This window comes from Limanda limanda, chromosome 12, assembly GCF_963576545.1.
Source record: "Limanda limanda chromosome 12, fLimLim1.1, whole genome shotgun sequence".
NCBI lineage: Eukaryota > Metazoa > Chordata > Actinopteri > Pleuronectiformes > Pleuronectidae > Limanda > Limanda limanda.
The window spans coordinates 2856177-2882773 of NC_083647.1; the positions used below are offsets into that span (position 1 = coordinate 2856177).

The 26597-nt window shown below is 40.0% G+C and overlaps 1 protein-coding gene across 1 annotated transcript; it reads right to left on the reverse strand.

Moving 5' to 3' along the window:
- Nucleotides 1-249: 249 nt before the first annotated feature.
- enpep (glutamyl aminopeptidase) lies at nucleotides 250-24995 on the reverse strand. The gene is made up of 20 exons (XM_061082450.1): nucleotides 24141-24995; nucleotides 20897-21038; nucleotides 19612-19746; nucleotides 19395-19515; nucleotides 17898-18052; nucleotides 15973-16086; nucleotides 15747-15881; nucleotides 15253-15318; nucleotides 9041-9106; nucleotides 8251-8411; nucleotides 7279-7361; nucleotides 7023-7159; nucleotides 6408-6463; nucleotides 6179-6329; nucleotides 5464-5537; nucleotides 5143-5247; nucleotides 4295-4468; nucleotides 3896-4036; nucleotides 2800-2881; nucleotides 250-1132 (listed from the first exon to the last, which is right to left on the reverse strand). Exons 1-20 carry the CDS (start codon nucleotides 24779-24781, stop codon nucleotides 986-988), a joined length of 2886 nt encoding a protein of 961 aa, XP_060938433.1. The 5' UTR covers nucleotides 24782-24995; the 3' UTR covers nucleotides 250-985.
- Nucleotides 24996-26597: the final 1602 nt, after the last annotated feature.

Here is a 26597-nt window from a genome sequence, read left to right on the forward strand (position 1 = left end):
CCCAGGATGAAAAAGCGGAGCCATACACGTTGTAGACACAGGTGAATATGTCAAGATAAAGGGATAACTCTGGATGACATAGGGGCCCTGAGGCTCACCTGAAACAGCACTTTTCTAAAATATATCACTAGAACTTTTTAAAACTACCCTGACACTTTAGAGTGTATCCTTTGGTTGGAATTGTTTTGCTCTATGTCTCGCAAAGGTTGTGTTAAACACAGTAGTAGTAAAGCAAAAGCAAAAAACACCTGGTTTTAAAGTCATTTTAATTCAATTAAAAGAATACATCATAAAAATATTTTGTCTCGTTGAAAACCAAATAATTTTTTTATAAATTACATTTACAAGAATTTTAAAACAAGCAAACATAAATAGCCTTCCAGTGATGAGCAGAAACAAGAGCAGAAATGATTTATTAGTAAAAACTAAAGAGGAAAAGGATACAACAATAAACAAACACTGGCCTTTTATATTTTCCAACCAACATGATGAAAGAACACTGGAGAGAGTGAGCTGCAAGACCACATTGTTTCAACTGTCAATAACTATCACAGATAATGTTATACTCTTGTATTGCTTGTTTGTGATCCATGCCTCATTATGTTCAATAGTGGTGAAAGCAGTAGTACATTTGTTTTGCACAGCTAAGAAAAGTTCATGACATTCTGGTCAAATCCAGACTTTTGTGAAAAACATTATCTACAAAAAGGGAATTTCACATATGAGATCAGGTTAAGTATGAATTTCGATATTGTGAAGTGCTAAAAACGTACATATCTATTTAGACATTTGATTTTTTTATTATGTTCCGGTGCTGATTCAGATCAGTAGTGCCCTCCTTATGCCACTCAATGTGCCACACCCACACTCACCCTGTATGCGAATAGGTAAAGATCATATTTACTGTACTTGGGACAGTGCGTGCTCTGATTCCTAACAGTGACAATGTGTCTGTATCCCAGCAGTGATTTGCAATGTTGCTGTTTTAGGCCACATTGTTGTCCAGCCACCCTCTGATCTCATTCCCGTTCCTCCTGATCCATTCGATGTTGTTCCTCACTTTTTCCAGTGCCTGCTGCCTGGGCATCTCCCCCGCACCAGCATTCGGTGTTAGACTGAAGAAATGCTCCATCTACAAGAGCAGCATAGAAACATGTGATATAAGACAAGTGAACAAAAACTGACGACCCTCTACTTGCTTTGACTCAAACTATACAAACACTCGCTAAACACTCTATCCAAAACCTCGTAGGAGTTCTTTAAAAAGCAATGTATAGTAGAAGTACGATTTCATAATGCGGAACATCTCAAAATGTCGATTGCAACTGAATCTACCCCTCTGAATCATAACCCTCTTCCCCACATGCATGAGTACGGTCATTTTCTCCAAATCATGACTGAGATCACTTCTGGCAGAACAGCCCAAAAAATGACCTTTTATGTAATAAGTGTTTTTATCCAAAGTGACTTACAACTGAAGAACAACCTTAAAGCTTCAGTACAGTGGAGACCATGAAGTAAGTACTACATGCACAAGTTCAGGTAATACAATACAGAGAAAGTACACAGTCAGTAATAGTAAGACATGTCAAGGTGTTAGAAGAGGTGTCAAGGTGTTAGAAGAGGTGCTCTCAGGAAGTTCTTGATAGACATGGATGTCCATGCTCTGACAGTATTTTGGAGAAACACAAAGAGGAACAGTTTGTGCTGTAATTGACTTGTGTGCAGGGACGGCACTGCCTGACAATGTTCTGAAAGAGCGTAATGCAACTCTCTCTGTCTGGTTCTTTAAGGACTGGGTGGTTTGTATAAACAGCCCTTGTACATCATACTATTGCAGTGCTCCCTATAAGACCCTTGACTCTTGAATTCTCGTCAATCCCACAAAAATATGTAGAATGGCTGAGTAAACTCCCATGCTTCAAGGTTCAACTGTTAATCCAATGTTCTATGCCTACATGAGATTTCACATTTCTCCTCGTAGATCTGAGGTTCGACAATTGTTCAAAGCCTCAATTCCAGATGGAAACTGAGCAGTGTGACATCCTGATACTTAAAGGACACCCTCCTGTTACCCTTTTGTGTTTAATAACCTGCAGTCTGATTTCCATATAGCATTGTTTTTCATTTTACAGTCAATCAGCAGTTTATATTTTTGTAGTTTCATGAATGTAGGTTTGAAATTAGGTAATATTTGTGCTCTGTGAAAATCATTCACCAGAGTGTTAATACAATTAGGAAAAGACAACACACCACACAGTAATGTTGTTACATGTACAAATGCAAATTTACCCAGATGCAGAAGTTTACCGAGTAAAGGTGCAACAGCAAAGGTACATTTTGCGATTGAGGAATTGATACTAGGTCATTAACATCAACAATTTTATTAAAAAACGAATATTTTTTCTAACCCCGTAATCCAAACGTCAGTATCATCCATTACTTTTGAGGCCAACTGAGAGGATCACGGTATAATATCTGTATTTATTGAGGACTTTTCTAGTCTTGATTAGCACCAAAAGTACTTTACAGTAGAGTGTTTTGCCATTCATCTATTCACCAAGTGTATTTATGTGCAGCACTCTATCAAACTGAACATGCCAGCAGTGATCTTTAGAGACTGAGATCGAACTGCCGACCTTCTGGTTAGAGGACGACCAGCTGAGCCCCAGCTGGCCCAGCCACAGCAATCTCAAAAGAAATGTTTTTAGTAGAATTCTTCTTGGAAAAATAAATATAATAATTATATAAGGTAGTAGAAGACAAGGACAAAACGTAGTAATTACGGTCAGTGCTAACCTTCCACAGCTGCAGCTCTGTGTTGTAGTTGGTGCTGATTTGACTCAGTAGACGACCAAAGTTCCGGTCGTTGATGGTGTACCTGGTAGAAGGGAGACAAGTCGTTATCATGACCAGCACAGTGTGCTTGCTTTTCTTCTTCTTTTTACCACTCTGCTCTTACCAAGTCACAAAGATCATTAGTGTAAAAGGCAATGTCAGATACAGATAGATACTGGTATTCACCATGTTGTTTGCATGGCCTGCATTTGTCAAAACACTTTGGTAAAATAACAAACCCTTGACAATACTGGATACGTTTTAATATCAGATGATTCCCAGTGTTTTGTAAGCAGAAATAGGTATTTTGCAGTGTGTGTGTGATGGGCCTTGGGAAGTGTCACACTGACTAATGTGGATTCCAAGAGGGTATGTGTGATTTTTTTGTGAGATTCAGCTAATGCAGTGCCACCCCCCCCACCCCCCCCCCCACCCCCGTTGACAAGAACTACCATGGAACAAAGTACACATTTTATTCCCTACCTCCCCTTTTACCAGCTGTGATCATGTGATCTACTGTAACAAGCCGGTTGGTCAAAGCTAACACTGTGTCTGGATATTTCTCTTAGTACACTGCCTTGTTGTACACTGTTTTCTGTGTGATTGTGCACTTCACAAAAACAATAACAGCAACATTTAACGATAAATGTCACTTGTCTAAATATCAGCCCTTAACTTTCAGATACATGTGACTTCCGCCACCATCGGCAGTTTTTTTAATCTGGAAAACAACATGGAACAGCAAAAACATTTCTTGCACTGTGCAAAATGCAACACTGACAAGACATTGAGGTGAGAGAGATTCTCAGTTTGAAATGTGACTGAGAAACAAATGGGAAAAAAATATCTGGCAATGGGAAAGGAGTCAATCAGCTTTTTCTATCAGATGAGCACACTATGTGTGTCATCATGGAAGAATGCAAACTAAGTGTGTTTATTGTGTTCTGGTGTCACTAAGGCGCCAAACATTTACTAATGCAGCCTAAAGATTATGTATAATTTTGAAGTGCATTAAATGTCTGTCGCTGTAAGCTGTTGTTGCCTCGTTGGCACTGACCTGTTGACCAGATAGTCCCAGTTCAGCGTGGTCCAGTCCCAGGCCATACTCTCTCCCAGTGGGTTATTAGACACATATCGTACCACGGTGAACAGATCCTGACTCCTTATCACATTCTCATCCTTAGAGGCCTCCAGGAGCCTGTGGGGCAGAAGAACAGTTTTCTCTCCAAACTCAGTTTGTACTCTTCATAATAATTTAAAAGCAGCATTAGATGTTTATGACAAATAAGCAGACTCAAACAAAATGGGGTGTTACAACGCAAGGGCTCTGGAGTGTGGTAACTGAGATTTTTTTGCACATCACTGTTTCCAATATAATATTAAATCTGTGGCTGAAATGATGTAATATAACTGGGTGATCAGGTCAGCCAAGTAAAGACGAGATGTTTTTGATTACTTGAACAGAAGTTTCACGTTGTCCACAGACGACAGTCCATACAGCAGCTTGTCCTTCTCTTGAGCCAAAGATGTATTTTTGTATCTCTGGAACATTGTGTTCCACTTGGCTTCTGTACCCGAGTTCTTCATTCCATATCGATAGACCAGCAGCCTCAGGTTCACTGCTACGCTGCTGCAGGTAAAAATGTCAAGAAATTTCCCGGCATGTTAAAAACTTGATTCTACAAAAAGAGCTGTATCTAAGTTATATTTGTCTTCACAACCAACTAACTATGCATGTAATGCAGTCTGTGGGTGGGAGGCCGGCCCACCTCCCTCAGTTAGAGAACTATTTGCACTTAAAGCAGGCCACCAAAAATGTGGAGGGACAGAAACAACCACAAGATAATGTTAAGCAATGTAAAATTGACCACGTCAAAAATATTGTTTTTGTTTTGTCTAAAAGACATTTTATAAAAAATAAAAATTGATCGAGACAATCTGAGAGTGTAAACAAAACATATTCTGATTTGTGCCCTGCCTTTGTCTTGTTTAAATGTTTACATGTGGCTCCCAGTGCTTATAATAATAAAACAACAAATACAGGAGGAAAAAGCAGAAAACGTGTTGCTTTTTATTACGTGGGTTTTAAAGGTCAGTTTGTAAGGATCAGAGAACAATAGTTGCTAAAAATCTGTCTTGATGTCTTCATGTAGTTCTGACATCAATAGATATGCAAATAAATAATACAAATACTACAGTACATTGAACCTGATGGTCTGTTACTTGATAATACAGTGGAAATCACCTACAGTTATCACATTTAAGACACTGACAGAAATATATATAAATGACAGTGAGTTATACCTGAGACTTCCATCAATCCAGCGGTCAAAAATACTGGAGGCTTCATTCAGAGCATTCTGATCCCCCATCTGACAAGCAATACTGAGCACGGTCTCCCTCAGTAACCTGCCAATCACACACAAGCCATTTGACATTGGGTGATAACTATCTGCATGGGTTAGCATAAAAGAACGAGGACATATTTTATTGAATGGTCGCAATATTGTTACAGTTATCATGATCACAGACTGACTGTAAATAACACCAGGGAAAGACCTGAGGTATTTACTTGAATGGGCATATACAGTAAGTCTTGTTAAGTATGCACTGCTCCCAGTGTACCTCTCTGTCTGAGTTCCTACATCGTTCCATCCAAGTCGTTGGGAGATCGCTCTGACGTGATCTCCAAAGAGTTTCTAAAGAAAAGAAACAAGGATGTGATTACACCAATATCTCCTCACTCCTTGTCCTGTTCCCAGCACCGAGGCTGGTGCTATCGTATAATGAAACCATCAAAGTCTCAAGGAAACAGCATGACAATGTAGGTTGATCTGATCTGATGAGAGGATGAATAAAAGGTATGACTCGTGATCAGAAAAACACCTATAAAACTGACTGCTAACCACTGACTGTTTATTAAAAAGAATCATCGTCTGTAAATAAAGAGGGATGACACGTCTCCACTTCCTTCAACGGAACCAATAAAGTAGCCAAAATATTCCGGGTACGGGTATAGCCATCTTGCACTAGTGACATCATTTGGATTCAGTCTATTTAGTAGTGAACTTGAAGTTAAGGCACCACCAATGCATTAAACTAAACTTTTCAGAAAAATGAAGACTTGAACATACATCAGTTTGAATGACCTCGCTAAAATGACAGAAAAGACCTTTGAGAGACATGAGCACTTTTTAGTTTGTAGTAGGTCCCACCCACTTACATAAGGGAGTCAGGGTTAATTACCTGTTGAACCGTCAGCCACCAGGGGGCAATGGATGTGTTTATACTTCTTTGTTGGGAATGTGACAGCTACAGGAAGGATTTGCAGCTTGCTTACCTGGAATTTTTTGTAGAGAGCAGCATCGGCTACCAGCATGTCCCTCACATAGGAGATGGAGGAGTCCACGCGGTCCCACACTATGTAATCAGTCTCATTTGTCAGGTACATGGTCAGATTGAAGGCATTGCCATAGTCTATAATGTCTGCCCTAAACAATGAAATGAAAACAGTGTTTACAGTATGTACATGACTGGTAACACAAATGTGTGTTAGGGGGAATTCTCACCGTGCAATTGCAAAGACATCATCAATGTAGCTCGTACGATCAGCTGCATCAAACTCCTGTTGAACACAGTAAAGTCAGTCTAATGGAAGATTAACACATACAGTAAGATGATGATGATGATGATGATGATGATGATGATGAATATGATGATGATGATATGAAAGCAAACTGTATCAGTTGTTTAAGATTTTAACATGGATTCGCCATATTTTTATATCTCTACCAAATGCGAAGAAGGTAGTATGCAAGGAAAAAATAAAAAAACCATGTAAGTTCAGTATGAAGATAACTTATTTGCTTTAAATACTATTTCTGTAGAGTACAATAAATATTATGTTCATTGTAATTTAAATGTACAGATAGAGTAATAACTTCTTCCAGAATACAGTTATTAATGGTACACTATTTTTATAGCAAGAGTTCTGTGTTGTGTTTTGTTATTAGGAAAAGATTAAATATCACAACACTAAAACAAGACCATCTGCAATATTTTTATTTTACAAGAAAAAGGGTTAAATAGTATCAAAAGTTATGGTAAAAATTGTTAATGTTATGAGTTTGAAAATATTTGATAACATGTGCATGTTTTAGCAAATTTTAGATTTATTGAAATACCTTATGGTTGTTTTTAAGTTGTTCGCTGATCGTGTTCCACATGTGGACGTCATGGTTGACTCTGTAGAATCCAATGTGATCATTGTTCACCTTAAGCAGACCATCCACTGAGGGCGTGTAGTTAATTATGACGTGCTCTGAAAATCAACACAGTCATAACAATGTTATTTTTAATACAAAATACGATAATAATAATGATGTTACTGATTGATTTGAAGAGCTGATTGTTTTAGTTAGAATATTTTGTGATCATTACCGTTGCTGCTCTTGTCAAACATTGTCAACATGTTCTTGTCACTTTTCACAGAGTGCCATTTCACTGGGATAGTCCACTTGTAACTGTAACAAAGACACAATCATTTTTTATCAGTGTAGTGACATACAAAACCTCAGGGCATAGTTTAAAATCATTTTAGGACGTTGTTGCAAATACATTTTCATTTGATTATTTAAAGCTGCACTCTATATCTTCCATTAGCTCTGCTATGGAAATAGATTTGGCACATAAGCTGTCAAATTCTCCACTGTGGTCACCAGGCTAGTCTGTAAAGCTGGATTTATACTTGTGGATCTACATGTGTAGGCTCTAAGGTTACACTGTAGTTCATTTGTAAGTTTTTGGAGCTGTGTTGTCAATACAGATACCACATGGGGGCAGCAAGAACTTACTGGCTGCTTGTGCTTTACCCTACATCTTTCTGATTTCCATGGAGTTTGTTGACAATGAAGGCAACAATACGGGAGTTAAAGATTGTCAGTGCTCTTCTTCATGTGCGACACGTGTAGTGTTGCAGAGGTGAACAGTTTTGCTGTTAGAATCTTCAGCTGGGTTCATGTTAACCTCTTATAAAATATCACATTTTGACCAACAGGGTGTCTACACAAGGTTGGTTTTCGGTCATCTGTCACCCAGACAACTTCCCCTCGAAGTCTGAATCATTACCATGAAGTGACTACTAAGCCTCAGTTCAATGAGTGTATGGGTCAGGGGGGAGAGTAGGAGCGGATCGTTTTAATCTGCCATGTCAAGACAGGGTGTCAAGCTGAACCAGAACTGTACAATTGGGGACCATAAACCAAAATGATGCTATGAAAGATGATGGATGCTGAAAAGCTCTGTACACTGTATCTGGGGGAAACTGCAGTGTTCTGATCATATTTCTTTTCTCACTCCGGACTGATAGAACACTGAGGGTTTAACAAGCTCTATACTCTTTGCGTCACTTACTCCAGAGGTGAAGGGGGCTGGCTGGGATCAGCATTAGGATCCAGGAGGAAGCGCTTCCGGCTCAGTTTGGTATTCGCTTCTGTGACAGACAGATCCAGCACAGGATAACCCATCTGATTGGTCCATGTGTCCATGACCTCTGCAACTGGCAATCTACTCACCTGCACAAATAGCTTATATTTGTTAATGTTCGGAAGCAAAGGTTTTGGAATGTACATATTGTTCATTTCTTTCTGAGAGAGATGTTCAGATAGATATCAATTCCACATCTGTGTGCATATAAGTTAGTACTTCGCATAAATACTGGAAACAGTGGGAACAATTAAACTGATTCTGTGCAAAGTCAACAAAGCACTTGTTTAACATAGTTTATCACTTTTTAGTTTCATTACACACACACACACACACATATATGTACATATATATGTATATATATCTATAAACATGAAAATGTGTGGATTAAGAAGGGTTATGTGCATTAATCATTTTCTTGTTGAATAAGTTCCAGGCACAGTAACTGTATGGATCTTTCTAGCAATGAAAGACTATGAGTCTATAGGTCTCTGGGTATAGACCAATAAAGCTGGGGGTATTTATGAATGTTGGACAGAGTGAGGCTGTTATCTGCTTCCATGTTCTTATTCTGGACTACAGCTTGGTCCCTAACACGCAGACATGAGACTTGATATCCATTCTCTCACCCACCATTCCTGACAAGAGCAGAAAAACATTATTTTCTTGGTAATTATACTTTTTTACGAAAAATTATTAGGATAAAGGCGGGACATACATTGGCGAGAGACGCCCAGAAGTTGGCTGTTTTGGCATTCTTGAAGTGGTAGTCTTTCAAATATTTCTGGTGAAAGAATAAAACAAACAAACAAAAACAGGCTTTTAGCACTTATTGACAATACACCACTGTTCACACACATACACACACTTTAACGTGTAGTCAGATACACATAGCGTAAACACACAAACATAACACATAGTTCTTCTCCTGCTTCTCAACCTCAGAATGGTTCATACTCCTTAAAAAGGGAGTCTGCCTTAGCTGACAGATAACAGGTTTTCAAACCTCTGGCTTCATGAATCACTTCATTATATTAGTTCTGAGACTCCCTCACACACACACAGCGGACAGATTAGACTAGAGGTTTTCATGCCTTTCTCACAGTTTTCTATGACCTCACTTCACTTCACACACACATAAAATAAGCGCACAAGCGAGGCAATATGCTCATGAACTCTAGTACCCGCAACTCAGCGTTCACGTCATCACGCAACGCCAGGAAGAAGACCCAGTGACGCCAGGAGGGCGGGACTGCCTTGTGAACCAGCCAACGAGGCACTGCCGCGCGTTCAAGAACCTCTGTCACGCCCAGTATCGATATAAAAGCTATGTGCGTCCTTTGTCTCAGCGCCATTTTTCCTGTACAGGATCAGTGGACCATGCATGATCATTTGCTAGACACCGCAGTTTCCTGACCTGTGACCTCTGAATAAACCTGCTTAATTTTAACTTGAGAACGACGCCTCCTGCCTTTGATTTCCACCCGCAACAAAATGGTAGCAGAGGGTATGGTTTTAGACGATCAAAAGAGCGGAGTGGAGAGCAACTAGTCGGGGAGGAGGCCGTATCTCGGACGGGAAAGAACCGTCCTGAAGTGACTTGTATCGCCTTGGGAACCTGATCAAACAGCGCTGTACTATTAAAAGGTGAGCAGAGCCTATTTAATTGAAATCTGCATATTGTCGTAATAGAGAAAACCTAAATTTTTGATCAGAAGTCCTGAGGGTGAGTACAAGTTACATATGATAGATTTAACAAAGAAATTAAATGGTCTGAAGCTGCTGTGTATTGTGCAAATTGTGTTTTTCTATTTAATAACAAAGCGAAGACGCACACTGTAAAACAAAACGCCGATTTACAGGTTGGTGTGTGAGTATTAGCTACGAATTCAACTCAAATTCGGTCTCCCTCTTCAAAAAGATACAGCGAAGACGCACACTGTAAAACAAAACGCAGATTTACAGGTTGGTGTGTGAGTATTAGCTACGAATTCAACTCAAATTCTGTCTCCCACTTCAAAAAGATACAGCGAAGACGCACACTCTAAAACAAAACGCTGATTTACAGGTTGGTGTGTGAGTATTAGCTACGAATTCAACTCAAATTCGGTCTCCCACTTCAAAAAGATAAAGCGAAGACGCACACTGTAAAACAAAACGCCGATTTACAGGTTGGTGTGTGAGTATTGGCTACGAATTCAACTCAAATTCGGTCTCCCACTTCAAAAAGATACAGCGAAGACGCACACTGTAAAACAAAACGCCGATTTACAGGTTGGTGTGTGAGTATTAGCTACGAATTCAACTCAAATTCGGTCTCCCACTTCAAAAAGATACAGCGAAGACGCACACTGTAAAACAAAACGCCGATTTACAGGTTGGTGTGTGAGTATTAGCTACGAATTCAACTCAAATTCGGTCTCCCACTTCAAAAAGATACAGCGAAGACGCACACTCTAAAACAAAACGCCGATTTACAGGTTGGTGTGTGAGTATTAGCTACGAATTCAACTCAAATTCGGTCTCCCACTTCAAAAAGATAAAGCGAAGACGCACACTGTAAAACAAAACGCCGATTTACAGGTTGGTGTGTGAGTATTAGCTACGAATTCAACTCAAATCAGGTCTCCTACATCTTAAAAGATGATAGAGGGAAATGGAAAGACCTAACAATTGGATTACTAAAGTAGAATCAGATGGAGAAAAAGGTATAAATGTTGACTGGCAGAGTTATGCCAGGTCCACCCAGGGATGGAGGTCACGTGCCATCCTTGGATGTTTTTGAGATTGAAATGTCAAGTTATATGAAGATTTTAATTGCTCTTACTGCAGCTCTCTCCAATCAGGTCTCCAGGGCCCTGGCGACTGATCCGGAGGAAGCTGCAGAACCGAAGGTAAAAGTAGGTGACTGGATAAGAGTCAAGGTTCACAAGAGAAAGTGGCCAGAACCCAGGTGGACTGGACCGTACGAAGTGAAGGAGGTTACTTCACACTCGGCCCAGGTCAAAGGTAAATCAGGCGCACCTTGGCACCACCTGACACATTGTACCCCAGCACCTTCACCTTCCCGCCCTTTGGCTAAAATAAGAACTGATTTGAATAATGCCACAGGAGCTTTACAAACCAGACACACCATTGTTTCAATTGGGCACAAATAACGGAAGGCTGTTACGAATAAGGATTTGAAAGAGGAAATTACTTATATAAAAATGATTATACTACTATTGATTATATAATATAGAGAGGATGTGAAGTAACTAGTATGAATGGAAGTGTGTGGCTGTTGGACTGAGTGACTGGTAGAAAACCTTGGGGTGCGGCCCTTTGAATCTCAAAAGAGGGAGTCCGGTCTCTGCCCGAAATTTTAAAAAAAAAGGTGGCAGAGAGCGCGCTTGGGCTGTGAATGTTCGTGTGCTTGTGTGCAGGGAGATAACTCCCAGTGTGTGTGGGAGTAGGAGTGTTTGTGTGTGTGGAAACGAGAGAAATGTCTCAAGGTCAGCTGGCTGACTGAAGACACAGAAAAAACTGACGGAGCGACAAACTGACTGGAAAACGACTTTTTCCTAAACTAGTGGGTGTTATATGCGATTGCCATCTGATAAATGTTGTATGTAAGGGTGGGAGGGGTAAATGTGTTTAGGACTTGCCAAAGAAAGATTAAGACTTGCACAGCAGAGGATGAAAAGGGGGAGGGCCAGAAGCCTTACAGCTTACAACTGGCGTTGACATCATAAGAAGGCTTGGTGTTTGTTTATTTGTTTGTTTGTTTGTTTTTAATATTGCTTCATTCAGAAGTAAAGAATTCCAGAGGGAATTGTTAAAATTACACTTTTTGGCACAAATTTGTTCTTTCAGATATTTCCAATATATCTATAAGAGGAAAGGAGAAAGGTTTTGGCCTCTAAAGTTCTACATAAAATCCAATCATTTAAATATCTTATTTTGTTTCTACCTGACACAGGTAGTTGGTCGTTGAAATGCTGTTTCATTGACTTATTTTCTTAGAGCTGAATAATGTGCTTTCTATATGAGCTGTCTCAATCATATTAGGATGAGAAATTCTAACTTAACTTTAAACTAAATTCTGTGCTGCCTAGAATTAGATATTTCTTTGTTTTCACCTGTAGTTGCTTTAATTCCATATTCAAGTCATCCATTAAGAATTCAATAGTCAAGACATGTCAAATCTATTTACAGTTGGAATTTAAACTAGAAGTTTGATTCAACCCCCATGTAACTCTGGAGAGTCCTAAAATAAATATGTTTCACCATTGAAGGAGAATAAATTAAAATCCAGTTAAAGGTCAGAGGTCAAATACACTTTAACTCATAGCCGGTTTCATTTTAAATGAAATGCAGAAACCATAATACAAGGCCCTCTGGTTACACACTTATTTGAATGTCATATCTATAATTAGATTAAAATTTATTTTGGACCCTTTAACTTTCAAACTCTGGAAAGAACGTTTTTCTTTTGTTGTTTTGTTTCACCAGTTATCTTAACATCTAAGGCTCTTAATTTGAAAGGTGATGTTAAGCTCCAATTATTGTTTTTATTTCATCATGAAGGAAATTGTGGCAGAATAACTTTTAAATTGTTTTGAATTGTTTCAGCTGTCTACTCTGAGACGTTTGATTGAATCTAATCTCTCACACATTTGTATTTTGTATGTGGTTCCTGTTTTATCACAGGACAGTTTGACGTACAAGCTTCTGAATTATCGTGTTATGGAGCAGTCAATGAATTTTGGAAAATGGTTTGAACTCAAATACTCAAACACTGTCATATCTGCTGCTCATTGAAATTCAACTTGTTTAACCTTTTATTTTTAATGTCCACTGATTTGGCCGACCACACCTCAAAGGTTTTATGAAATTGTTGAATAACAAAAGAGGGTATGTATGTTTTGATTCGATTATTTTGTTTGTTTCTTTTAATTATAAATTTATATAATCTACTTTAATCTCAATTACGCATCGCAGTAAATTAATAATTTTTCTGTTTGTCTTCCTTTCAAACTCTGGGAACTGGGCTTCATGAATTCCACAACTCACTCCCATCCGGTGTTAACTCCACCTCCTCCACCACGACCGACAATACGCCCTGCGCCTGGCTTGGTACAGTGCAAGCTCAAACACATGGCCTGTTGGCAAGTATTAATTCCACGAAAGGATCTTTACAAGGCTAAGATCCAGATCATTGACTCTTAAAGACTGAAAAAGCCTCACTGACAATTCTTGATATTTTTGTTCTTGGAGCAGATCTGAAAAAGCTGAAATCTGCACAGCTTGCTCCTGTACCCTGTATGGTCAGACAGAAACGAATGGAAACATTTTTTCCAAACTGCCCCTGGTGGCTGGGTGACCAGTGCCCTCTCCACCTCTATGAGCCATGACATGACATGGCTGTAGACTCTGCTCTGATGAAGGAAAACGTGCCTCATCCCCAGCTGTTCTGTGGATGCTGAACTGGGGATGGGTGCTATGGGTGCTGTGGATGCTGTGGTTGCTGTGGATGCTGAAGGGGAAACTGATGCTGTGAAGCTGAAGCTGAGGAAGATGGAGATGACGACGCGACGATGATGATGAGGAGGGGGACGGGTTTGCACTGGATGGGATAAAGGTTAAGGGGAACATGAACTCGCCAGTAAGTGATCACACCCTAAAGGGGGATTAAAAGAGAGTCTGGAGGGATTTCAACTTTTTAACTATAGTCTGTGTCTGATTGAACTCTTAAGCAATAAAGATAGAAACAGTTTTAGCTAGATATTATACTTCATACAAATTATTTCAATAACGGTTGCTGCTTAGTGATAATAATGAATCTTTCACCTGTTCTCACTTCTCGTTCTGTATTAAAGCATAATTTCCTTGGCTACATTAGACATCAAACAGAGTTACAGGAGCTGCCTCTCCTGGGGCAAAGTCAGTCTGACATTGTTTGGGTTCAGTTTGTTCCGAATGTTTACAGTCAGGTTTGTTTTGAGATTTTTTATTTTTTTTTTTTGTTTGCTGGCTGTGATTCTTTGAATCACAGCTATGTTTTGACGTTTTTGTTTTTGTGTTTTACTGAGTATTAAGTTGGGTTTGTTTTTCTGCCTTGCCCTTTTCTGCCCTTTGCCTTCCCCGTGTTGTCCGCACCTATCAGGTGCGGAAAGGGGGATTTATTGACAATACACCACTGTTCACACACATACACACACTTTAACGTGTAGTCAGATACACATAGCGTAAACACACAAACAAAACACATAGTTCTTCTCCTGCTTCTCAACCTCAGAATGGTTCATACTCCTTAAAAAGGGAGTCTGCCTTAGCTGACAGATAACAGGTTGTCAAACCTCTGGCTTCATGAATCACTTCATTATATTAGTTCTGAGACTCCCTCACACACACACACACAGATTAGACTAGAGGTTTTCATGCCTTTCTCACAGTTTTCTATGACCTCACTTCACTTCACACACACATAAAATAAGCGCACACGCGAGGCAATATGCTCATGAACTCTAGTACCCGCAACTCAGCGTTCACGTCATCACGCAACGCCAGGAAGAAGACCCAGTGACGCCAGGAGGGCGGGACTGCCTTGTGAACCAGCCAACGAGGCACTGCCGCGCGTTCCAGAACCTCTGTCACGCCCAGTATCGATATAAAAGCTATGTGCGTCCTTTGTCTCAGCGCCATTTTTCCTGTACAGGATCAGTGGACCATGCATGATCATTTGCTAGACACCGCAGTTTCCTGACCTGTGACCTCTGAATAAACCTGCTTAATTTTAACTTGAGAACGACGCCTCCTGCCTTTGATTTCCACCCGCAACACACTCAGCTACTGGATCACTTGTAGCTTACTAGATGTCATCATCAATGAATTATTGGTCATAACTATCAATGATTTGTCATGAAGCTGCAACAGTGTCTGACTTACTCGACAGCCATCTCTGAACAGATCTTTACCCATCCAGTCCTCCAGCATCCTGAGGATGGACGCTCCCTGCAATAGGTTGGATAATTTCCATTACAAAAGCTTTTTTCGAATTGCATGATACACAATGCATTTAGTCTGTATCTGGTAAGTAAGGGTTTCAAGGGATCAGGTTTCATTTGTTAAAATTTTACATAGCAGGAAAAAACTGCAGTATAGAAAGTTTTTGGCTGTGAAGTTTTGATGCTGAAGTGTATCAAAACTAAAAGCAAAAGCCTTATTCAACCACACCAAATAGTTATAATAATAATAATGATTAAATATATAAAGGAATTCAGACTTTAATCATACTAAACTGCATAGAACATAATACCAAAACAACATAATTGAAAAAATTAACAATTCCTTATTGTAGCTGATTATAAATGTTGCATTGGAAAACAGGGTTTTTATGGACATTGACGCCTCAACTGTGTGCGGTTTCTTAGGAGTCGTACCTTGCTGTATGAGATGCCATCAAACACGGAGGTGATCTCTGCTGGGGTAGACACGTCCACAATGATTGGATGGGAGGAGAGGAGGGCGTCGTCCACCATCACAGGAAGCACATCGCCGATGATCATGATGTCTCGCTGTCAAAAACAGGAAGACACGATGTATGTGTCAGAGTACAGACATCCTGTCTCACATGTCCACTGTCAGTGTAAATCCGGTGCAACTTACCATGCCCCAGGAAGGTTCAGCTCTTTCCACACCGATGTACTCAAAGAAACTAGCAAAGCCCTCATTGAGCCAGAGGTCGTCCCACCAGTCCATGGTCACAATGTTCCCAAACCACTGGAAACGACAACTGATATGAGCATTGTGCTTTCAAACAAAGGACATATTCAAATGGAATTCATAGGAGGAGGATTCACAGGTTCCATTCTTGGCAAGCTTTAAAACTGGGTTATGGTGTTTCAATGGAAAACTGTTGCAGACCACTGTGAGCTTCATTGTAGGTTGTTGGCCTTGTACCGTTGCTTGTAGCAAGACACATAACAACAATGTCAAATCCAGGATGACAGTAGTTACATTGTTACTGAGGTGTCTGTTGTTACCACAGGCACCTGTGCAGATAAGATAATCATGTTTGACATCTGATCACAAACAACAGTGTGGACAGTCTGGCCTTACTATCCGATTTGATGAACAAATCTGATTTGCCTGAACTCTGAACAAAGCTGAAGTTCCTTATGGGAATTGTTTCCCCCAAGAGCACTCACACTGTCTCCATTAAATCTGGAAAATACTTTAAATTATCATGTCTAGAAAGAAATGAAGTGAATCATTTATCCCGACATTTGCATTGCTTGCAGATGGGGGTTTAGTGTCCATAAAAGGTCAGCTAAGGGTATCTGTATATCCTGGAGTGTTAAACAAGCTTTGCATGCTAGAGCGAAAACAATAAGACTATACAAATGACATAGTCAGGTCGTATTGAATATGTCCATGCAGCTATATGTGATCTAACATTAACTGATCATTCAAAGCCACATTAAACAATGTTTTCTCCATTTGCATGTGTTTTGTCTATTTGCACGTGTTTTTAAGTGTGTTGAACCCTCAGGGCCATTGAAATCACAAGTGAACAGTAAAACTTTATTGACTGCCTCAAGGTGTCTTATATCACAATAGCTGACATCCTGGAAAGATATGTTCCCAGATTATGCATCATAAAAAAAAGTTTGAAATATAACTCGAGAAACATTTAGAACTTTTACAATTGTGAACTGTGAACTCATATATGACCACTTGTGTGTAACTAAAATAAAGATAAAAGCCTTCATAGAACTGCCAGTGAGCTTACTGGATGTATTTGGTTGCATCACATGTGGCTTAATTGCTGCACTGAAACTAAAATACAGCTGATAACAATCTGCTGTGTGTTGGAAACAGTTCTTTATATGCAGTATAATAGATTCCCGTAAGGCAATTGAAGTATTGTTGCTCTATTTTTCTGAGCTTGAGCTGTATATATATATTTTTTTTAGATATATACATCCTATTTTCTATTTTACATTTTTGATATTCTATGTTATTCTATTTTATAATATTTCTATTTTATTTTTACTTGAGCATTGCTAGAAGAGAGCCTGTGACTCAAGCATTTCATTGCCAGCAACTGCTTAATGTTATTGTTGTGAATTTGATAATAAAAATCTTGAATATGGAATCAATCATCAATGTGGTCTTAAATATTAAGTGTGTGCTGATGGACCAAATACCCTCACTTTAATTTAATTTCTGGCCGTTTATTCTCTTTCTATTCTCGCAGCCCTGTAGATGCTAATCTACTAGAGAAATAACCCTCTGCTCTGAAATAAATTCAAGTAGAGTTTGTTAGGATAAAATGAAAATTATAGGGACAGTTCTCGAGAAATTGCATTTTTTCATATATAGTGTCCTGAATGTGATGTAGGCATAGTGCACAACAATAAGGGTCTGGCAAACATATCTGTGACATGGTTCCATTACACAAATAAAATAAGCAAAGTAATGATTCATATTTCTGATTCTGTCACTGGGTGCATAAAAAAAATGACAATAATTAGAATATTTGCGAGGTCATGACAATATCCTGGATACGAGTGAGTAGACAGTTGTACCTGGTGAACCAGCTCGTGGGCAATAACACTAGCCACTCGCTGCTTGTTGTAGGAGGAAGACTGCTTGTCATCGTACAGCAGGTTGGTCTCCCTGTAGGTGATGAGGCCCCAGTTCTCCATGGCACCGGTGCCAAAGTCAGGGATCGCTATCTTATCTGGAAAGAGACAGCTCAGGGATGACATTGAGGCAAGCTCTTATCGTATGTTTTATGGCGTTACTGCATTATCAACTCTGGTGAGACACTGATATAATGACTGACTCAGATTGTATCTTGATTAATTAATTACAGTATCACCATCAAAGTCGGCAGGGGCATTCTTCATTCCCAGAAATATGTTGCTGATATTTCCTGTAGATAACAATTCCTCACAACAAATGACCCTCTGGTACACAAAGAAGAATCATATCTGCACAGTAGATTCTGATCACAGGGAGGTGTGTTGATTCATCTAATCATGTGAGGTGATATGACTTTATAGGAACACTTGAGTGCTTATACAACACAGTACTGGATACCAATTCCCACTCTACTAAAGCTAGTTGCCCCTTTTATTCTAATTCAAAAACTATTCAACGTTCAGAGTTTCTTCTAAACCTCTGCTCATACTCAAATGAGTCGTCTGTTTTCAGTGGAAATAACGTTATTGCCACCTGCTTCTTTTTGCTGCGTGGTGTTTTTTCTTCAGCAAGGACAGTTAACACTGTCCTTATCCTGGGATGTAAAACTTTAGCTTCTATTAACACGCTGTGGGCTGCAGATGAATGTAACATACAGTAACTAAGGCCTTTTCAAACATTGCTACCTCAGCCAACCATGACTCTGAAAGGCACAGTTCACTGCACTGTAAAGTCGGGCAAGTTGATTTTACTTTTTTTTAAATGTGCCTTAAAATAGGTACATAACTAGAATTATTACTCTTTAGTTATGTTAACTTCATATTTACTTACTTAAAAGGTTAACATTTTGTTTGTTAGTTGTTACCACTTAAAAATGGCAAGTGATATTAACTACCTCGTTCCTCTCTGGTTTTCAATTTTTTTGTTTCACTGCTTGTTGATAAGCACTTTGCACCATTTTTAAAAGAAAACTTTATTATTATTATTATATTTATTATTGTTATTGGTTTTTGTTCACTTTTGTTGTTTTGCCTTATCAGGAGAATCACTAGCTCCCATCACTGTCCACAGTACTGATTATAACATTTCTTTGTGTGCTGATAATTGTCTCTACCACACGTTTACAAATTAAATTTTTCCAGTTTATATCTACAGTGGATGAAGTGATCTTCGTTATCTGTTCATTATGTTATAGATTATTTTTAATACATCTAATGCTTTGAAACACATATTTGTATACACATGTAACTGAATGACAAACTTTTAATTTCAGATTCTTTTATAAGTTGATCTGGACAGATCTCTAAAATGAATACAATTTGGGGCTATTTTATAACCACAGTTGGGACAGGGTTATGAATATGACTGTGAAAACATACCTAGTTTTGGGATGGAGTATGTCATGTTGAAGTAATCCTCAAAGAAATCAAAGATGACCTTGGTCGTGTTGGCTGCATACTCTGCAGTTCTCAACTGAGTTGGCTGAGCGTAGATTCGCAGCTGCAAAGGCAGAGGAAGAGCAAACACAGAATGTATCTGAATGTATACATCAACAGTATACATCACTATTATCAATGGCACTGATGATAAACTCACAGGAATTCCTCGAGCAGAGGTCCGTTCCACGTGGTCGAACTGGTGCACCGCGAAACATACCAAGTAGGTACTCATGGGGACGGACTTCTGGAAGGAGGTCTTCAATTTATTGCGAGCCAGTTGTTGAGGGGGGCTCTGGAGAGGCAGAGAAAAAAAGGTTAATGTGTTAATGTGGATGTCAGTCAGTGTGTAGAGCTGGGTGGATCCCCTGGCCCCAAAACACAGGCCCAAGATTGATTCCTCTGCTGTTGGTATGCAAAGTGTTTACTCTAAACTCGGCCTCCCCCGTCTTTGTTAACCTCAACCATGGGAAAGTTTGAGAAATCATACTCATTCCACCTACTGCAACCATTCTGAGTTCAGCAGGATTGTTAACAGTCCTCCTGGTAAAGTGATGCTGTGTGTACCAGGAGGTCCGAGCAGTAATAATAAGGATTTCTCTTTTTACGTCATGGCTACCTCCAGAAGTCTTCAGAGGAATTATAAACCCCAGTCAATAAAGTAAAATGTCAATAAAACATGTTGAGTAAAGATTCAGGGTTGGCAGATATTTCCTTCGCAAGTTTAATAATCAAGACCTGTGATGCAGTGAAGACCATTTATATTGACTAAACAGGCTCACTGAGAAAGCAGGTGCACAGACAAACTGAAGGTACAAACTCAAAACAACACCAGAAAACGGAAAAGGAAATAAGCAGGAACAGATGGTAACAGGAGGGAGCAGACGTAAAGCATGAGGTCAAACAAATAGCAGCATGAAGCAGAATCCGAGAGATGAAAAGAAGCACAGAGAATGTGAATAGAGAACAAGGAGTGATGAAGCCCACGCAGGAAAATGCAACAGGGAGGCAGGGGGAACTGGACACAAATGAAACATACCAGGCAAGTAAAATAACCAGAAACAATTAGAGTTCCTCTATACATCACAACACATTTCACAATCCTGACAAATGTCTACAAACTTTAATCTAATTAGAGACAAAACTATAAAACTGAATCATGGTTAATTGTTAGGTTATATTATTACACTATCGTATTTTCAAACAGTATGTTTAACTTTTACAGGAAAAGGGGATTTGGGGATGAGGACTAACTTGCTGTTAAACTCCAGGTTCACTGTCGACTCCAGCAGTAAAACTGGTGAAACTACACACAGGAAGAATTTATCTTTGTGTTCAATAAGAGACAACCCTCCAGTTCCAGAGCCCTGGTTATTAATGTGACCCTAACAAAGTGAATAGAACAACTGATGGTATGATGGGGACATTTGAGTCCTCACTCCTACCTGCAGAGGCATGTTGGACAGAGCTTCATAGTTTGCATCATGAATGATGGAGATGGAGTATGTGGCCTTCTTGTTTGGTTCATCGAAGCAGGGAAATGTCTTCCGGGCGTCTGTCGGCTCATGATCAGTCGCAGCAATCTTTCTGGTGATAAAGAGATAGAGAACAAATGATTACAGGAAGTGTCTGTGATCAGCTGTTTTACACCTCACCCTTGAAACTGGTGAGGGCCAACACTTTACAACACAGCAGAATATCTCAGATGCAAAGTTTGTCATCAGTGACTGGCACTACCTCTGATATTTTGGGATGTTTAATTCCCAAGCCTGATCCCACAGAGACTTATTTCCTCACGCTGAAAATAATCTACATGTCAAAACACTGCAGACCAAACAGACTTGACTCAGGCACGTCAAGGTCAAGTCAAGTCAACTTTTATTGTCAGTCGTCATCATACAGAGGGTACTGGTGAACATAAGGTCGTTCCTCAAGGGCCAAAGTGCAGAAGATAGTGCAACATAAAAACGGGAATACAGACGCGGGTGTTGCATAAGATTAACTGACCCTAACCCTAATAGTTAAATAGTGAATACTACATCAGCAAAACACTTCTTCCTCTCTGGTGTCCAGTCACATGATCAGTATATATGATGCATTGATTTAGCTGGATAAACAGGGACTGGATTGGAACATGCTCAGCTTTAGGACTGCAGGTGGATTATATTTGATATTTTCTAATCATGCTCTTACCACATACTGTCTAAACATGTGTCACAATTGGAAACCATTGTAACTGCCATGAATCCAGGCGTAAATCCAAGTGTTTGCTCATCAAAAGTTTGATTCTGAATGGCCAACAGAAAGTATTCTATCTAAAAAGACAGCTGATGAATGTAAAATTGTATAGTTTGACTAAACATTGCGGAATCAATGTCCACTTATTCAATTTCCTGGAGCTTTTCACATTGTGTTCAGCAGTACCTCTTGAGCTAATTTCACCCACTGATGAAGATCATGTCAAGTTAAAGCTCAAGTAAAAAGCCAGTAAGCCGAACTTGACATGGGACTTATTCATCAAACTATTATGTATTTTATATTACTTTACTTTAATATTCAACCTTGGGCTTTAAAAGTATTAGAATGATAAATTGGTTGATTAACCGATTGGTCTCTGAGGTTTTGTACAGCATGGTGGTGTTGTGGGATATAAAGTAAATGTCCATTAGAGTGATTTATTAATGCGGTGACTGGGAGTTAATGATTGCACACTAATACGTTTACATAATAACCAGTGTTATTAATTTTGTCTCTAGGTCCAGGTGGGAAAAATGCTATGTTTTCATTTTCAACCAGGGAGCGACTCTGTGGTTCTTCTATGCACAAGTAACTATGAGTATTCACAGAGAAAGCTGATGCAGTTCAGACACCCTTTCAGTGATGATCAACTGTATCTGAACTTTGCTATGGAATTTTTTTGTCCTTATTTTAATCAAGGAAGGTTTAGGAGGAATTATAGATAGCAGGATTTGCCCTTCGGAGACTGAATGCATCTAAACAGAAACTGTTGAAGTGCCTTGCTAAGGTGTTCCTTTATTTTGATGTACAACAATAAACATCCTAATAAACTGTCTGTCTCAATACACACTAAAATAATAAAAGAGCAAATCCCAGGGAATATCTGCCTCAGACCTGTACAAAGTTGATTGAACTTATTGAACACCACCACTATCTCTTCTAACGTCATAAGGTCGCCCATATCACAAGTTAATCATCAAGTGGGACATATACCAAGGAGATGCTCTGTCCCTGGTGTAATAACCTGGCCAAATGAGGAGATAGAGGCCACTGATATCAAGACAAAGATGCTCCACACTGTGCATGGAGGGTTTCACCCAAAGTCCAGCACCCTGAGGCTGTACACTGAGCGAAAGGAGGGAGGCCGAGGACATGTGAGCGTCAAAGCCACTATCCAGCAGAAACCCAATGATGATGAAGAGGAGGACGACAAAGAGGAACCATCATGGAAGGACCAGCCCCTGCATGGCATGTACCACTGGCAAATAGATGTGGCTGATATCAAGAGATCCGACCGGTGGTTGGAAAAGGCTGGTTTGACAGACAGCACAGAGGCACTAATCATGGCAGCACAAGAACAGGCCCTAAGCACAAGATCCATAGAGGCTAGGGTCTACCACAGCAGACCCAAGGTGCAGGCTGAGCAAAGATGCCCCTGAGACAGACCAGCAGTTAGTAGCAGGGTGTCAGATGCATCCTGGGACAGCGCACACTGAGAGGCATAACCAAGTGGTGGGGATAGTGTACAGGAACATCTGCGCAGAGTATGGATTAATGGTGCCAAAGTCCTGATGGATGAGAACAACAGAGCTAAGATCCTGTGGGACTTCAGATTCCAGACTACCGAACAGCTGTTGGCTAACCAACCGGACATAGTGGTTGAGGACAAAGAACAGAATGCTGGATGTGGCAAGCCCAGCGAATAGTAACATCAGGAAAAAGGAGTATGAGAAGATTCAGAAGTACCGAGGGCTGAAAAAACAGCTAGGACAGATGTGGAAGGTGATAGCAGGGATGTCCCAAAAATATAATGTCCCATGAAACATAATCATAATATATTTATAAAATTCTATACTATTTTAATGAATGCTTTTGATTTTATTATCTGAACAAATTATAAATTGCTACTGAAGCTAATTGTTATATCTGAATCGTATTTTATTCTACTGCTATTGTTGACAAGCTGTGCTCAAGATCCTGTGATTGGTCCGACAGTCCAAACCATCCAGTATTTTCCCACTGCAGCCAAATCAAATCCAAAATCATATCATCTCTTTCAGTCATGCCAAATTTTGGTCCTTTTTCTAGATCACGGTCAGAGGAACGTTAACACCTGCTATTTCAGTTTAAACCAAACTGAAAAGGACTAGACAAACCAGACAAAGCTTCTACTTAGGTAGATATTACGAATTTGTATGCCTGTCATCCATCCCAGCCAGCATTTTGATGACTGCATACATACATAAACCATTTTCAGACATGACCTCTGGAGCATGTCGGACCTTTATAACTGGGGACTACCTGGAGAAACTCAGCAGGAATTCCTTAGGCTCAGTGCACAATCTTAAAGCAGCTAGTGACATGTTTGCAGTTATAGAGTAACATATTCCCCATCCTCTCCTTAACACTTTGTTTGTATTATTTATGACAGTTTAAATCTTGTTAACTTACTTGGTGACCCCCTCCTCGGTGTAGATGACCCTGTAAAATCCCACCACAGAGCCATTAAGCCAGCCCTGGAAGTCCAGACTCAGCACGTACACCTCTCCTGGGGCAGTGACTGGCAGCTCCTCTGCGACCTCCACCACCACATACTGCTGCGGATTGTATTCAAAACAGCTTTTCACTGGCAGCTCCCTCTGGCCCCCCTGGCTGTTCAGCATCTTCAGTTTAGGCATGGCACTGACGAACGTCTCTCTGATGTGGAGCCACAGGTGGCGGGTGGGCTTGGTGACTTCTAAATGGATGTCCACATTGCCCATGTAGGTGTCCTCTTCCATGTTCGGCTCCATGTTCAGGTCGTAGTGGACCGGGCTCACGTAGTTAGGGAGGCGGAAATTCTTCCAGTCCCCAGTGGAGTCCATGGAAGGTTGGCAAGGCCCTCTCCCAGCAGGCCCTGCTGTAGGCCCTGCTGTGGGGCCTGGCGTGGAGGGGGTGGAGGTGGGGTTGGTGGTCGTAGCTGGCCTGGAGAGGCCCACCCCAAGGCCCACCGCCAGAGAGCACGCCACCATCGTCACACATATGATGACAGCATGCTTACCTCGGATGCAGTAACGTTTCTGTTTCTTCTCATAGTCCATGCTCTCAAACATCGTATCTTCTAAACACCTAAAAACGTCCCTGTCCTAAAACAGCCCTTTGCTCCCGTGGAGAGGTGTAAAGCTGCCCTGCAGTCACAGCTGTAGGCTCCTACTGCATTTACTGTGTGAGCCGATCCAGAGCTGGCCTCTGTGGTGCTGTGGGGTGGAGAGAGGAAAGAGCAGGAGAAGTGAGGAGAGGGAATCTGTCAGACAGTGTGGAGAATCTCACATGGAGCGAGAGATTTATTCTGTCCTCTGTGCTGTTAACACGCCTCCTCCTGTTAAACATCGACAAATCTGTCTGTAAATCAACAGCTTAACTTTCTGTCTGTCTGTGCACATGCATGTGGACAGAACATGTAATCTGTAAGTAACTTTAAAAATAAGTATATGTGTGTGTGTTTGAATCCCCATCAGATTTAAATTTCAGTATGTTGGTTACAGTGTAATCTGTCTTGTTTACAGTGAATACCCAGGGGGGTCAGGGGTCTATCGCATTTGCTTTTTGGTCAACAAATTTTGATTACAACAGAGAGATGTGTGAACCACAAAGCAACACAATGGCTACATTGTGGCTGCTTGACAAGCAGCCACTAGTCCTCATCATTTCAGAGGTGTGACCGCGTTCAGTTGACAAAGACTGGGGTTTGTCTAGAGGAGGAAAGAGCAGTTTTATTTGGGCTTTTGTGCATTGAGGATTATATGGGGGATCACGAGTGTCAAAGAAATGGTAATAAAGACTTTAATCATTTAATAACGTATTGTACAATAAAAGGAGGAATTCAATCTAAAATAAAATTACAAAAGAGATATTAATCAATCAATGAAGTTCAAATTACAAGAAACAACATAAAGCCAATCAAATTTGTCAATAACTACATAGTTTAAAAATCTAATCAAGAATTAATAAATGAATAATGGAATTTAAAAGGGGTTTAAAAGGGCAGTTTTCCTTGTAGCCTCTCCACATTATTCAACATATTAAAAAAAAATCAAGTCCTTAAAAATTATAGAGAAACCTAAAAGTTCCCACAATGAGCAGCACATTGGTGACTGTGGAAAGAAAACACTTCCAGTCAATGTGGGCGGCCATCTGGCTCGACCAGTTGGGGTGAGGAGAAAAATGGGGAAGAGAGGAGAGATGGGTCGCAAAGAGGGAAGAGAAAAGAGAGAGATTTGGGGGAGGAGGAGGAGATTGGGGGAGAGAGGAGAAAGAGACCAGGAACAGTTGTGTAACAATCATGTTTCAGCTCTGTCAGACTATTTGTTATAATTAAAACAATAAGAGCAGTTATTATGGATGTTAAGATGTTGGTAATGATAGCAGCAACAATGCATACAATAATAATAGTGCTCAGTGGATGATGGGTGTTCCCCCAGCAGTCTAGACCTATAACAACAAAACTAGGGGATGGTTTAGGACTCACCTGATCCAGCCTTAACTAAAGTCTTTATCAAAAAGTCTAACCTTAAATGTAGAGATGGTGTCTTTAACATTCATGAGAGAGAGAGAGACCTTTTAGGTTTCAGGTAAGAGGTGATGGTTTCTATTCAAGAAACAAAGAACCAATTGTATGATCTGATTTTGCAACCTGCTTAAATAATGAAAGGATAATGAAATATCAACATGGACTGAACAGTTAGTTGTGAACATGACTGGGCGTCGATCTCCAGCATGGATACAATGTGTCACACATTTAACTTTTACAAACTGACAGCATAGCTTCTCAATGAACTGTCTATTATTCTACTGTGTAGAATGCCCCCCCCCCCAAAAAAAAAGCACAGTACACTTAAACTACTGGTTTATAAACAATGACGTTTATTT